At 43.7% G+C, this 15,048-nt stretch overlaps 1 protein-coding gene across 1 annotated transcript in view; it reads right to left on the bottom strand.

Annotated features, from left to right (window-relative positions):
• Positions 1 to 5,140: 5,140 nt before the first annotated feature.
• Positions 5,141 to 15,048, bottom strand: part of LOC139050520 (octapeptide-repeat protein T2-like) — a 29,446-nt gene continuing 19,538 nt past the window's right edge. Inside the window, exons 5-6 of the mRNA XM_070527005.1 lie at positions 10,847 to 11,096; positions 5,141 to 6,192 (exon numbers count right to left, since the gene is read on the bottom strand). Of these exons, the coding sequence (XP_070383106.1) occupies positions 6,188 to 6,192; positions 10,847 to 11,096 (255 nt within the window). The 3' untranslated portion in view covers positions 5,141 to 6,187. The remainder of the gene's footprint in view (positions 6,193 to 10,846; positions 11,097 to 15,048) is intronic.

The following is a 15,048-nucleotide window of genomic DNA, read 5'->3' as shown; positions in this document are numbered from 1 at the left end:
CCAATGGGGGAGCGGAGGAGGCTGGGGCGACAGGAGGAGTGGAGGAGGAAGCGCCTGGGTGAGCGGGGTGGCGGAAAGATCTAAGAATGGCGCTACTTTTGGAAAATTGAGGGGCTTTACATTTGACGCTCCTTCCTCGACCGCGGCGCCCGCCTACTCTATTGCAGAGAGGCAGACGGCATTCTCGCAGATCGAATGCGCGCATAGCCAGGCGAATGCAGCATAGCCAAGCAAAACACTTAATCGGGTTAGGCAGATAAAGCTTTCTTTGAAAACTCTGTTGTCGTTAATTTCGAAATGATAGGTCGATTATTGTAACAGAAAATGAAGGTCAAAGTTTGCTTTTGAATTTGGCGCCGAATCCCCAAAGCCGGTAAGTCAATCTGACGTCAGGATTTCAAAGTATTTTTTTTTTCGTATTTAGGCCGCATTAGCTCAGTGAAAGTTCCCGAAAATCGCCATATTCAATCTCTGGCTTTTTTAACACACAATGTAGTCGATCCTTTACCGCTACAGACTTAACCATGCCCTAGAAGGCGCTGTCAAAATCCATGACGTCACAGCGAGTTGGCGCGGGAACTTCAAGGAGCCGTCCCACCGATCTATTGTCATTGCGCTTTGTCTGGCTTACCAAGCCACCTACGTGGGAAGTGTTTTTTTTTATATATTTTAAAAAGGCACTTTAATGACGACGATGACGGTCCTCTGTACAAATGGTACCCATTTGGTACCCAAATGGTACCCGATCCTCCACGGTACCCACCGTGGAGGATCGGTCAAGAATTGGGCAGTTTGGAGAAAATTTTATAATAAGTTTAGGAGACAAAGAAAGGAAAATATGTATTCTGTTCGGTGTTCTAATTAATTATTATAATTAACCGGCTTAGGAAGGCAGCCGACTGGAATCAATTATGAAGTTTTTCATCGCAGTGCAAACACCCTGGTGGCTGTACCTCAATGTGGAAGAGCTCTCCAAACGAACGCAAAACGGCGACTTTCATGCTGAGGCCAAGCTTGTTTAAAAGGTCCTCGCACAGCCTTCTTCTGACTGAGAATAGTCGACATGCAAGGAGAAAGTGATCAATTGTTTCTTGTTCCTCGCGCTGTATGCACAAAGGAGATGCCGCCGAACCAGCCCTGTATGCATAAAAATTGCGTCGGGATGCGGCAGTGTAGCCTTATTAACGTTATCTCTCATTTGCGTGTTGAGGAGAATTTACGGCTCCAAGGGAACAGTAGGCAGTGGTAGTCCGAATATAAAGCCACACTAAATTTATATAGCGCACATTCATTGTTGTAATTATCCTAAGACTAGCAGCAATGATATAGGTGACTGGGGGAACGACAGATATTAAGGGGCCACTCAGGGAACCCTTTGCTAATGAGTTTGCCCACTCATTCAAAGGCAAACCTTTGTGCTCAGGCACCCAAATTAAACGAAGCAAATGCAAATGAGGTGCAGCCAAGAGTTATGACACTAGCAAAATTTTTGAGTCGATCGCTACACATTTTAAGTGATGAACACAGAGAGAGCCAGTCTGTGATAATAGCTACTGATGAATGAGAAGGGTTCAATTTACGCAGTGCTAAAACTGCCGCTGAGAATTCTGCTGTGTAGACAGGAGCAAAATGAGGAAGTCTTAATTGAATAGGACCAGTCTAGCAAGTGAGAAAAAATTCTTACACCTGCCTTTTCGTTGCTCTGTGAGGCATCTCTAGCTATTATAGCATTCGTCTGAATATGACTCAAATGATCATCCAGGAAGTCAAAAAATAAAGTGGGCTGACTAATAAATACTGTCTGGTGTCTTCTAACATGTGATTCATGCCGCCACGGAAAGGTTTGGACTGTTAGTAGTCGAAACCTAGCCATTAACGAAGGCTCTCGTGCTTGCAGGCACAGTATAGCGTTCAATACGAATTTGGTGAGGCAAAGGCAGGAGCGCATCCCGTTCTATTAAAATCGAGGGGACGAATTTTATAAGCAGGCAACGGTAACATATGGACACGGGACTGTAGCAGACTTACATCTACTACTGCTTCTCAGAGCTATGCAGGACTACTGAGGGAAAACAAATAAAATCTATACCATGCTTACGCATACATATCCTTGCCCTAAATACCATGCTTACGCATACATATCCTTGCCCTAAGTCCTCAATGCATTTCCTCCATCTTCCTTCTGCATCCTTCCTTCCCCACTTGTGGACGAGATGTCCATCCAAACGCCTGCACCCAATGGTCTGGCGGCTCCGCAAGCAGTACATTCAGCACACCCAGGGAATTGTCTTACATCAAACCCATGGCAGTACCAGCACTGGCAGTTCAGGCAATCAGTTGGTGGTGAATAAAGCTTATGTTCCTTTATGACACCAGGGTGCTGTTTTACTTTTCAAGGCTAGAGCCAGGTCCTTTAAGATTAATTATTAAAGCAGAAGTTCAACAATGTAGGTGTCCTCTGCCACTGTGTGTGCAAGCCACGAAAAGGCTTGAGCGCATTTTAATGTATCAAGGTGGAAGGAACAAGGAAGCATTTAGAGGCTTTCGAGTGAAGATTAATATGCAAGAAGCATGAATGGTAGGCTGATGGAGAAAGGCAGTCTGTTCTGGTGAAAACTATATATGCGAGACATGAAACAAACATGAGCGGGCTGAACCAGATGTCAGGCTCAGACAGCGTTTACATATGAACTCATACTGATGGACGAATATATGCAGCTGTAGCATGAGGTGCGATAACATCGTTTGTGAACAGCGCATTAGTTCATAGGTATATTTGATGCACATATACCTCACTAGATGCACAAGAGGCATTCAGGCCAGGATCTATGAGCCCTTTCTGAAATGAGCAAATGAGTACTCAATCTAGATCTTTGGCAGTAGCGGTAGATGACAATCTGCATCTGAGACATGCAATGCAGTCATCTATCTTGTGGGTGTGGTGGTCACAAAGCTTGGGCCACTTACCTTGGTTTGTAGCCCCCACAGACATGCAAGTGTGCAATAATGCTGACAAACTGTATCGCATGGACCGATGATGATGATGTGTCTTCAAGATATATCGGATGTACCCACAGTGGGACATGGGCCAAGAATCAGGGTGTTTGCCCAAAAGGTTTTTCCCTTGCTTCTTCATTGTTCTTGTTCCAACACTTAGAACATAACAGAAAGCATATTTCTTTCACATGAAATTAAAACTCAAAACGTTCTGGTGAAGCTTTTTTCCTTTCAGGTTTGCAATAAAAAAAGGTCCGCTTATGGTGTTCATGCCATGATTCATATTGCATCAGAGAGAAGAAATCAGAGACATGTCCTTTTGTTGCTAAAGTGGGCCGTGACCAAGGGATCAAATTGACCAAAAACGAAGTGTTCCCAAATGGGTAGGGACAACACAGCATTTGCTTTCACAAAACATATCAGCCCTGTGCAGTGGCCTTGGACCATGCCGTGTAACGAAAAGCTAAACGTGTCAACATATTTTGCGCACGAACAAATCACCAATGATGAGGATGACTTAACGGTCTCCCCTTTGAAAGAGAGAGGTGGCAAATAGTCACCTAGCCTGCTTGATTTAATCAGGTATGCTATACACGTTTTTTATCTAGCATTTTTGTGTACATCTCCTTAACCTTTCTTTTTTCCTTCAACATCTACCTTGTACCGCTAGCTATGACTGTAAGAGGTCTGGTCGAATCAATCTCTTCCCTGCCATTTCTTCCATCAGTACTCTAAACATCTCTTGCCTATCTCGAGTGCCGACTGGCTGACACATGCCGTCCACTTTAAACCCAAGCGCTGCTGGAAGGTGTACATTACCTATGGTTCTCACAGGGTGAATCCCTTCGCATTAATTTAGCATGTTCTCAGTAGTCTCTAGATTCTAGCTGAAGCGTAAACATGCCTAATCTAGTTCAGAATATCTGCACCGGAGTGTTTTTGTCCCTAGGCAACCGGCTCGAGCCTCAGATAGCGAGGCACTGCCCTTTGTGTTACTGTACAGATTTTCCCTACTAATTTCTTTCCTTTCATTCTTGTAAATGAGAAGCCAAAATTAATGAGAAGCCAGATTTGTCCTTCCCTGCCATCTGGTGGCCACAGAAGCAGCCTAGTGGCAAAGCACTACCCTAAAGCTGGTGACCTGGTGCCTACATCATGTGAAAGACGTGTTTAAAAGGTAAGTTGCCTATCGTGTGATAGGAATGCTTAAAGTCTCTGGATTCTATGATAGAGGCATGGCATGTCATCAAGAAGCATGTCATAGACATGATATCCATCATATTAAACATCTCAACCAGTTTCTATCGCTCTCAAAACCAACACTTCAAGCAAAAGTGCCATCATAATTTCTCTATTTATTCGTAGGAACTGTATCCATTTATGGCAAATGGTTTAGCTAAAGCTACCTGGGTTTGGGGACATCACTGAAAGAGAAGGTTTACAACACTATACTGCAAATAAACTGTTTTATTATTGGTAATAAAATTACAAACTGTCCATAAAATTGGAGCAATGAGTTAACAAACACATCATTCTAGATCAAGGATAGATATCAGAATTTTGTAACTTAATAATAATAATATTTGGGGTTTTACATGCCAAAACCACTTTCTGATTATGAGGCACGCCGTAGTGGAGGACTCCGGAAATTTTGACCACCTGGGGTTCTTTAACGTGCACCTAAATCTAAGCACACGGGATGTTTTCGCATTTCGCCCCCATCGAAATGCGGCCGCCGTGGCCGGGATTCGATCCCGCGACGTCGTGCTCAGCAGCCCAACACCATAGCCACTGAGCAACCACGGCGGGGTATTTTGTAACTTTATATGGAGGCTAGTCAGGGGCAGTAAACAGAGCTGCAGTATCTGTTTTTGTTATAGATTTTGAAATTTATAATTATCTTAGAATTATTTAGAAACCTCTTAAAACCTGCGGTGAAAAATAAAATGCTGCCTTCCGGAAATCCACTACAGCAATATTACTTTACTTAAGAGGAAGATTTAGCTCAGGTGCTCCGAATTAAATACATGTAAAAAGAGAATTCGTTTTTCTAGGCAATCTAGGCAAAAGAATTTCGCTCGCGGACGCTGAACGGGGTGAGTGGAGAGATTGTCTTGTTTGGCAGTGGAGCTCGTCTCCTAAAATTATTTAACGGTAAGAGGTTGATTATTGCAGAAATTAATCAGGGTCAAAGTTACATTTTTTTAATTTTGCACCATAACCTCAGGGCCGGTACCTGTCTGATGTCGTAGATTTGAAGGTATTTTTTCATGCTGGCTGTTGTGAGTAAGTAAAAGTTCTTGAAGCTTGTAAAGTTCAGTCTTTGGCTCTTTAGGAATACAGTGTAGCACATCATTTACGATAACAAATAAGCTAGGGCCATGCAGACGCCATCAAAATTCATGACCTCATGGCACATGCTCGTGAGGGAACTTCAATGTGGCTTCACAACCCATCTTTCGTTCCTGCATGTTTCTGGCTTAATAACCGTCTTTTCACGATACGACTGTCTTTCTTGGCATTGCGAAAGGGTGATCTAATAATACAGCTAAAATTATTTTTCTTTTTAGTGTCACTTTCCAAGTCCAATATTGCATTTACCTTGCACTTGAATTGGAAAACCACAGTTGGGCCAGAGCTAAATTGTTCTCGAGTACATGGCCAGCAGATGATGAAAACAAAAAGGCACAAGTGAAGGTCAGAGAATGTAGCTTTCGACCATGTACACAGAGCACTCAGCCTATTGGAAATGAGACGTGTGATTGCAGTTTAAAATTGCAAAATATTGCTAGTACAAGCACAAAAATAAAGCATCATAAGGTGCTCGCACACACCAAATTAGAGCTCTCACATTTGTTAGGTTGATATGATGTTTCTCAAGGTGAGTATTAAAAGAGCTCTAAAGAGAACATCTATGTGCTGAAGAAACATGATGATGCACCTTTCTTGTCAACGCTGTTGTTTTATGATGTAGCACCATTGCAGACATCAGGTCCTTAAACTGCATAGAGCAGGAGGTTTTTGAAGGTTCAACTGTTCCAGAGTTAACTTCAAAGTTACCTCATTAAAGTACCCCATGCATTTGTCACATGAGCCCTTTCCACCTGCACTGCCTTGCAGACTCTGCTTGTGTTACCTCGACAGCAGTGGAGTAAGACTGCATCTGCTGCCATAGGTAGGGTGCTCCTTTTCAGTCTAGAAAGAAAAGACAAGAGAAGGTATATGACAAATGCAGGATGCAGCTTCGGGCAACAGCAGTTTGTCAGAGCAAGGAAAGCAGCGCCAAAGGCAAAGAAATGCATTTAAGAGAACAGAGATCTCGGGTGGTCTGATGCCATGAGGAAATATGTAGGCATAGGATGGAATTGGCCGAGACAGGATGCAGGTTCTGGAGGTTAACACAACACTGGTGCATATCAACACGCTTGGCCAGCATCATGTTACACAGAGAATGATAAAAGGAAGCATGGTGCTCTAATTTGTCTCTCATCCCTGAGTAACATTGTGTAGGCCAAACCTGCCCGTTCTGGAGATGTTTGCCTGACCTTGTGCCTAGCATATCCTGGACTCTCTATAAGGTGATGCAATGCATGCAGCAAATAGTTGGTGATCTATTAGAGGAACAGAATGGAAAGAGCAGTCAGCGATGGGAGAGGTGATGTGATGAAATTAGAAAATATGCAAGCATAGGATACAGTCCGTCTACATAATGGTCACCCAGTGAAAACTACTGATAAATTCCACTGTCATGCAGTGGACATAAAGGAAGTAGATGAATATGGTGACACATAGCATGCAACTCCAGGTGATAAGAGCAAGATGCGAAATGACAGTTACATAACTAATGTCATGCAGAGAATGTATAAAAACGAACACCATTCTTTCTGATTAGCTAAAATGAAAGATGACAAGGTGAAGTACACATTTGCCATAGTGAGCAACAAACATTATACAGAGGATAGAAAGTTAATGAAATTCTAGTTATGTATACCCTCTCATAAAACCATCATGTATATCATTTCACACAAGTCATTCATAAAGTATAACACGTCCTCACACACATATTGTCATTTATGCACCTTATTTTTTTCGCATACAACCAGAGACAGGAACCACCTTGCTTATGATGTCCCAGTCATCACCAGTTCATCCGTCCTCGCAGAAGGAGTTACCTCGCACCATGCATTGAAACAAAGGGCACAGCACATAGCATTAATGGGATCAGCATTGCTTGCCTGCTTCATGCACTTTGAGTCTTTCTATGTATCTAGCCTCCTACATCAACTCAGTGACCCAAGTCTAGATTGGGCCCTAGATACGTTACGCATGGTCATGGTGCTGCCGCGGTCGTTCCATCGTCATCATTCCACATTTGTCATCTGACTCTCATGTCCTCATATACAGTCATCATCACTGTTATAGCATTGTCGCCATGCCAGCATCGTCATACAGTTGTTAATATATCATCGTCGTCGTGCTGTTATCGTACCATCGCCATCACTTCAGAAATGTCATTCCACTGTCATTCCATTGATGCCATTCCTTCTTCGCCATTCAGTCTAAATGTTTATTAATTAATGATTTCTTTAAAACTTCCTTACAGGCCTCGTATAAGGCGTTGTCACGATTATACCACGATTGTCATGCCATCATCATGATGCCATCATTGCCATTCCAGATTCATCATCCGATTCTCATCATACCGTTGTCATCTTGCTGTTATCAAACCAGTGACATTTCAGAAACATAATCCCATTGTAGTCATACCACCATCCTGATTCTATCGACACCATTCCTTCTTCAATCATGATTATGCCACCATTGTTATGACACTGCTGTCGTCATACAGTCATCATGCTTTCATTGCCCTACCATCATCGTAATTTCAAATTTGTCATCCGATCCTCGTCATCTCACTGTCGTCACGCCATCATCATCAAGCTGTGGTTATTCCATGCCCATAACTTCTGAATTATCAGCTTATCACCATCATGCCGTCGCCATCCTACCACCTTAGTCACAGAGGCCTGCACACAATGGTGCTGGCTTGTCAACTCAACGAATAACACCTTCCTTCCACAGTTTCTCCAGTTCGTCTTTCACCATCCCCCTTTGCAGAAGGGGTATCAGCTTTGCGACTGTTGGAGAAAAGGGCGTGACTCCAGGCTTAATGCAGATGTGGTATGTTTCCAGCATCATACCTAGTCCTGTGAACCGCGGCAAAGCAGTTGGAAGATATTGATGCCGTCATGGCAGCACGAGCATCTGCCACAGAGTCAATGAAGTGGGCTACCCAAAGCATGACTATTACAGCAAAGCCAAAGAGGGGGGTGTAAAATGTACAGTTCTTTAGTTGATAAACAAGGCCTTGCCAAGACAGGGTAGCAGGAAACGTACCGGGCACATCCAATTTAGAGCAGCCCAAACCAATAAGCTGCCAACCGGTTGATTGGTCAAGCAAGGCAGGAGATCCTGAAAACGAGCGGGGCACGATGGGAATGTCCGCACCAGAGTCTATTTCACAGACAAGGGCGTAGCCATTTACATGTGTTATGAAGTTCTGGCTTTCTTTGAGCGACAACTCAAAGGAAAGAAGCTGTATGTGACTGAGACACTTCATCCTGGACCAGCAACCTGATGCGAAATGTTCCCGTTTTTTACACAAGTTTCAGATCGCTTTTCGAGCATAACAGATCTACTGAGTGAGACTGCTGTTCATTGCTGCAGCAACCGCACGAGCCCTTCAATCTGCCTCGAGACTGGTAACGGTGCTGGTTCTCTCTGCTTCTGCAAGCTTCCCAAAATTGTAACCAGGTCATCATCTTGGTTTGCTTTCGCAACATAGCATTGACATTTTAGGAGCCCCGTTGTGAGTTTCCGGTTTGCAGTGTATTCTCGTTTTCAGCATCTTCTACTGTCTAGCTTGAGTGCATCCTGAAGTGTCAGTTATGGGTTTAAACAAAGCTAGTCCAACAAGCGAGTGGGTAAAGTAGGTCAACGACAAAGCAATTGCGTACAAGGCGTTCGACAACTGCTGAGAAGTATTTGCAATTTTTCACCATATTTTAGAGCATAGTGTGAAAGGCGCCCACCATTTTTCCAGGCATCTACGCACGTCGAAGAAACTGGTTGGATTCGTATACTTCGTTGACTTGATGCACGAAGTGACGTGTGAGTACCTCTTTCATGCGTTCGAATGAGTGATAGGCCTTAGCGTCCATCATGAGCGAAGCAAGGATGACCCATACTTGAGTACCCATGCACTACAGGAGCGTGCGCACCTTGGTCTCCTCGGAAGTGGCAGTCAGACCCGACATGAATGCGACGTACCTCAAATTAGAGGAGCTATGCTGGCCACTGACTTGGGTCGTCAGTGGAGCGACGGAAAGTAGAGAGCAATGCTAGCAGTTTACAAAGGAGTTGTGGACAGCTCGCTGTTCGGCATTCTCATACCATGAAGTGACATTGTTCAGCATTTAGTTGAGCTAAGCTAAGCTAGCCAGCAAAAAGTGACTGCACTGTACCATTACTGTGACTTGAAGAGCCCCATTTATTCTCATCACACTGAAATATATACATTTAGAGGGCACCACCATCCAGTCATTTGGGGCATGTCTTTTGCACCCTGTACAGTACTTAGTGTACTGAAGGCAATATGCCCCAGTGGTAGTAACAAGGCCATAACCAAGGGGGGAGTTTGGGAGTTCTAACACCCACTGAAATTATTGCTGCGTTGATATACTGCTCAGCACAACTTACATATAGGTATGTCGTTACACCTATCTTTATACAGTCGGCTTCCATCAATTCGACTCTGATGGGACTGATACGTATAACTAAACGAATTATCAGGAGGGTCGAATTAAACAAGATACAGAAAAATACGCCAAAACACACCACTATAAATTTGCCAGTGTTTGCCTTGTTCTAACATGCCTTCGAATCAAATGGATGACTATTTTCTACTTGTACAAAGTAGAATAATAATGTAGAAATGACATCAGAGCTCCTAAGTAAAGTGAAAATACCATGCGCACCTTATATTTTTGGAAGAAAAATATGTGTTGCACAACGGCGGCCGGTTTCCTAAGGTCAGCTTCACCACACGGTTTTTCAATACATCTGTGTAACGCAGTAAAGCATACAGATGCAGTGCAGACAGCTTTGGATCCGTACATGATTGCACTGCACAGGCAATTTTTGGCCCATTAGATGCGAAAATAAAAAGAGGCGCATGAGAACTGGGTAAATATCACGAGACGTTAGCTGTGGTTATTGGTTCAAAATATTCCTAGGATAGGCCTGAAATAGGTGTTTTCATCAGGAGATTAGTTGTGTTCAACACATTCACTGTCCCCTAAGCTCCATTGATATAGACGGTGTCACTAACGAGGTCACTATTGGAGAGAGAGAGAGAGAAGTCACAAAGAAAAGGCAGGGAGGTTAACCAGGCTGAGTCTGGTAGTCTGGCTACTATTGGGGTCACCATCAGAGTCACGCACTTGCGTGTTGACTGGCCAAGTTTCAATTATCCGGCAAAGGCCAATTTTACGATCGAAATAAACTTTTGGGCTCGTAAAGATTAGTCAGTTTTTGAGACGTGCACTCACTTGTTCATGCACTCACTCTTTCACCTTTCTATAGTTTTGACAGAGCTACTTAGGCAGTCTGCTGTCAAGCTGCAATTAAAAGTCTTAGTAGGCAAAAACCCCCTTTACGTTAGTACAAAATTATATGGGAGAGCGCGACTGAACAACCTTTTCCTGCTACTATGTTGACAGTGAATCTGGTTACCAGCTGATTCTGTCCACCACCTGTGGTTTACTTTTTCCAGCTTAAAAACATTTACCTGCTTTTTCGTGTGGCTCAGAGCCAGTGTCTTGGAAGTTGACAAGATCTTCGGTATCTGTCCAGCTGTTCACCCTGGTAACAAAGGTAGCAACAGGTGGTGTCTGGGTTGACCTGTTGATCCCCGAGGGCCCGACTGCAATATCTGCTCTGTCACTGAACTGTGTTGCCATTCGCGAATGCACAGCCTTAGCCGATACAAAAGCCATGGAGCCATGTTGGTTGCTGGAGGCAGGTTGCTTTCTTTTGGCCTGCACAGAGAAGAGAACAAAGCAGATTCAAAAATGAGACTCGTTGTCATACCTTCCACGTTTTTTACCAATGTAAGTCTACCTAGCACATCACACAAGCAACTTGTTTCATATGAAGTTGATAATACTTTCAAGTTATGGTGGCTTCACAGTCATTTAACAGTGAAATTCCTGAATCTAATACTACTAAGATATTTACTCATGGTTTTAAAGTTTTCGTGGAGTCCATTTGGTAAAAAAGAAAGGTTTATTTACATTGTTATATATATCCACGTAATGTGAATCACAACTGGACATCCAATCTACTGAGGAGCTTGTTAGTGACAACTACTTTCAGTTATCTGCTATATACACACAGTAAGAAAACAAGAGAACTGCACTTTACCAGATGCACATAGCGTGTTGCATTCACTGAAGACATATTAGTATAAAACAGCACCACATTTACTAAACAATTTGTAAGTACAAATATGGTGTGACCTGAATACAGCAGAATGGAATGTTATAGTGGACCCGCATACAGTGAGCTAATGGCTGTAGTGATTTTGTTAGTGTTCACAACATGCATATACTAAGGAAGATTAAAGGATGGGTAAAGTAAAAGTACGATGACTTCCATTTGATATTATCTTCATGAAGAATTTAACATATACACCAACAAAAAGAAAACAAGGCAAAGGAGAGCAACTGATACACATCAAATTACATGTTTCTAGCACGTGTTCACAATTGCCTCAACACCCAGCAAGATATTCAAATTCTCGTTCTGAAGGTGCAACAGAAGGAGCACTAGCACATACCACCAAGCTTATTTATCATTTCAGCCTCAATAATTTCACAGGTTAGCTACGTCCGATGCTTTCCTATCACTCTGCATTCATTAAACGGAGGTGCACAATCACAGCATTGGATGCCCAAATGACTCTCCCCAGCATTGCAAACATTGTGATGCTACCACAAGTGGTGAGCATTTGTCAGTCTGTCGAACACCTCTTTTTCAACATGACGGTGGCATTGAATCTAAAACACTGAATATAGCACACTTTCAATATGCCTGTCCATTTTCCTTAGCATGCGTGCCGTGAACACTATCAAAACGCACCAAGTCGGCCAAGCTTCAACCCTTGCAGGCTACAATAAAGAAAAACGCCAGTCCCATGTACATTCCCACAGGCATTCCTGTATTTCTTTCCTGATAAAGACGAGTAAAGACGCCTATAATGAAGAAATAGATATGTGAATTTAAAAAAAAGGAATTTCTTTACTGCATCCAGAATGGCCTGAAGAGCTGAGCTTAGAATAAAAAGAAGGGGGGGGGGGTGCACGAAAAACTATCTTCCTGATGATGATGGAGTAAGCAATGATCACACACACCACACACCATTGTTTAAGCACACCGTTCCATTAGCTACGACAACTCGTCTGTTCAGGAGTCGTATGTCGATAAGTCTGCACTTTCAATGGCACTTCTCCCCAGGGCACTCCAACATAAGTGCGTTTATCCCTTGTATTTGTACGAAAATTGATAGACTAGCCATAACTATTTAATTTTTATTCAAAATTTCTAATATTCATACACCCCTGTGAGTGCCAGCACACGTGCGCACACTCACACACGCTGTGAGCACAGACGGATTCGCCACTGGTGGCAGCCTTGCCTTGTGCACTTGGGAAAGGAACCAGCCGTCCACCGTAGTTTTCTGCAACGTTGCTCATGCTCCACTGTTCGATTCACATTCTTGGAGCAAAGTAAGCACCACCCGTCGCATGTGTGTAGTGGACAAACCTTCAAAGCATATCAGAGAACAACTGTTGTGCGGCGGGGTGCTCAAATACTTGCAAAGGCTTGCGGGCGACACAATTTTAATCATTCACCGTGAGGTCAGACAAGTGGAACCAACGGCAGCAATGAATCTCTGACGTTCTCACAGTTTCTTTCATAATCACAGTGTTCGTTGTGCTTGATCATGTTTACACGTCTAGACAATGAAGTTGATCAAGACCTACTCAGATCTCGGTTTGGTTTATCCGCAGGGAAGCATGCGGGTTAAATGCACTTCGCTTAGCTTCTGAATGCCACTTGCCGCTTCTTTACCGTGTTGCTCTAGCTCGGGTGCACAACTCTACGAGTGCATCATGCTATGTGTTAAAGTTGGTGAGACTTGCAAGGACTGATTTTGTCGGTTTTATCCAGCCCGTCAATTTGTCGCACCAGCTGACATGTAGATCCTGTTTTGGGTCTATTTTATGTGCAGCTTCGCGCTTCCTGAACTGCTTATAGTCGCTGCATGCAGAAGTATTTCTTAAAGTACGAGGTTCTTGCCTCGCCTCATTTGTAAGGGGCTTAAATCATGCTGTTTTAATCGGAATGATTACAGGTAAGTGATTCTTTACCAGCTTTATTCTTTTTGCCCGAGAACGTCTTCACTACATTGGTTGCTTGGGAAATATGTTAGAAAGAGGTAGCTCCAGGCGAGGATTGCTATTAGGTGCTGCATACAGTAGTGCTGTTTTATTTTCGCAGAAACATTCGCATCAAGTTTGCGGAGCTTTTACACCTTGCTGCTGTCTGAGCAGACTTACCCGGCAGATTGCTTTGTTTGTTTCTTTCACAGCTAAGTGCCTTTTCGCATGTGCATTTTGTTCTCAACTGAATTCTTATTTTTTGTGGCATAGGAGCACAATGCCCATGCTGTAAAGCACTAAACCCGGCCTTGCCATTAGTTCCCATTTACCTTAGCCGACATTGCTCCACTTTTAAATATATTGTGTGGATTCTCTCTTCCATAACATTCGAAAAGAAACTCGGAAATTGGCAAGACTTTAGCTCTGTATGTTCAAAATCAGGTAAATAAGAGGATACAAAATTGCAGAGGCTGCAGCAGGAAGAGCAGTTCTTGACGTACACAGTGGAATTGCATCGATGGCGCAGATCTGACTCTTTTAAGCCCAAATCCCAGGAGAGCAGTTTTGTGCGTAACGGCGAGGGCGTCGAGCAAAGAAACGGGCCGTCGTGTGAACAGAGCGCTCGTTCTTGTCGCTCGATCACTCAGTTCTGGAAATCTAGAATTCATCACTCATCGGCTGGAAGTGCTATGAGCGACTAGCCAATAAGGCAAAGCCGAAACTGGATGTACATCAGTCAAGTACTACCTACTGTCGCATAGAATAAGCAAACGACTAAATTTTGATACTTGCAAGTATAAAAATGTATGAGCACTTTGCTAAGCTAAACTGCGGTAGGCGAAAGCCTTTCTATGGCTGCCTCTACTGCTATTGTCTGAACTGCTCTATTTGATTGAAATGCACTGTGATGTTGAATAAGTCATTTACTGCCTGATTCGACTGGAACTTGTTCTTCTGTTGTTGCTGCTGTTGCTGGAGCTTGTTCCGAAGGCGTTGTTGTAGCTTGCATTCTGCCTCTTTAGCCTTCATCCCAGGAGACCGGTTGAGTCGCTTCAGTCGCATCCGTTCATTTGCTTTCAATCTTCTTGTGTTGGGAGACTCTGGAAGACGCTGTTCCTTTCCACTCGAATGTTGTCGCTGAGCCTGCCGCGACTTGAGCTTACATTCGTCAGCGCGAGCGCACTTGGGTTGCTGGAGAAACGGGAGCACTTTGGAGACATCCGACTGACCTGGCTAGCGAGGAGCATCTGCCGACGCCGTTCTGGAGCGCGAGGGTGGCACCATATACTGGGCACATGCGCAGTATGCGCACCATTCCGATGACGTCACGAGCGCCCCCTAGCGGAGTGTGACATGTTCTGCGAACGAACGCCGCCGTGGCTGCGAGCATGAGCCAGTAAAGGCTTTCACCTTAATAATCTACTGCAAGACCTTTCGAAATACTTATGCTGCTCTTTACAGTAACACATCTACTTAATTTAATAAAGCATGCATCATGCCAGTTTCGGCACATATTGGCTGCCCTCGTACTGATAACACCTGGGAG

The sequence above is a fragment of the Dermacentor albipictus genome, chromosome 10, assembly GCF_038994185.2.
Source record: "Dermacentor albipictus isolate Rhodes 1998 colony chromosome 10, USDA_Dalb.pri_finalv2, whole genome shotgun sequence".
Lineage (NCBI taxonomy): Eukaryota > Metazoa > Arthropoda > Arachnida > Ixodida > Ixodidae > Dermacentor > Dermacentor albipictus.
Note: the sequence above shows the minus strand (reverse complement) of the source record. Positions and strands in the feature narration are given on the sequence as shown.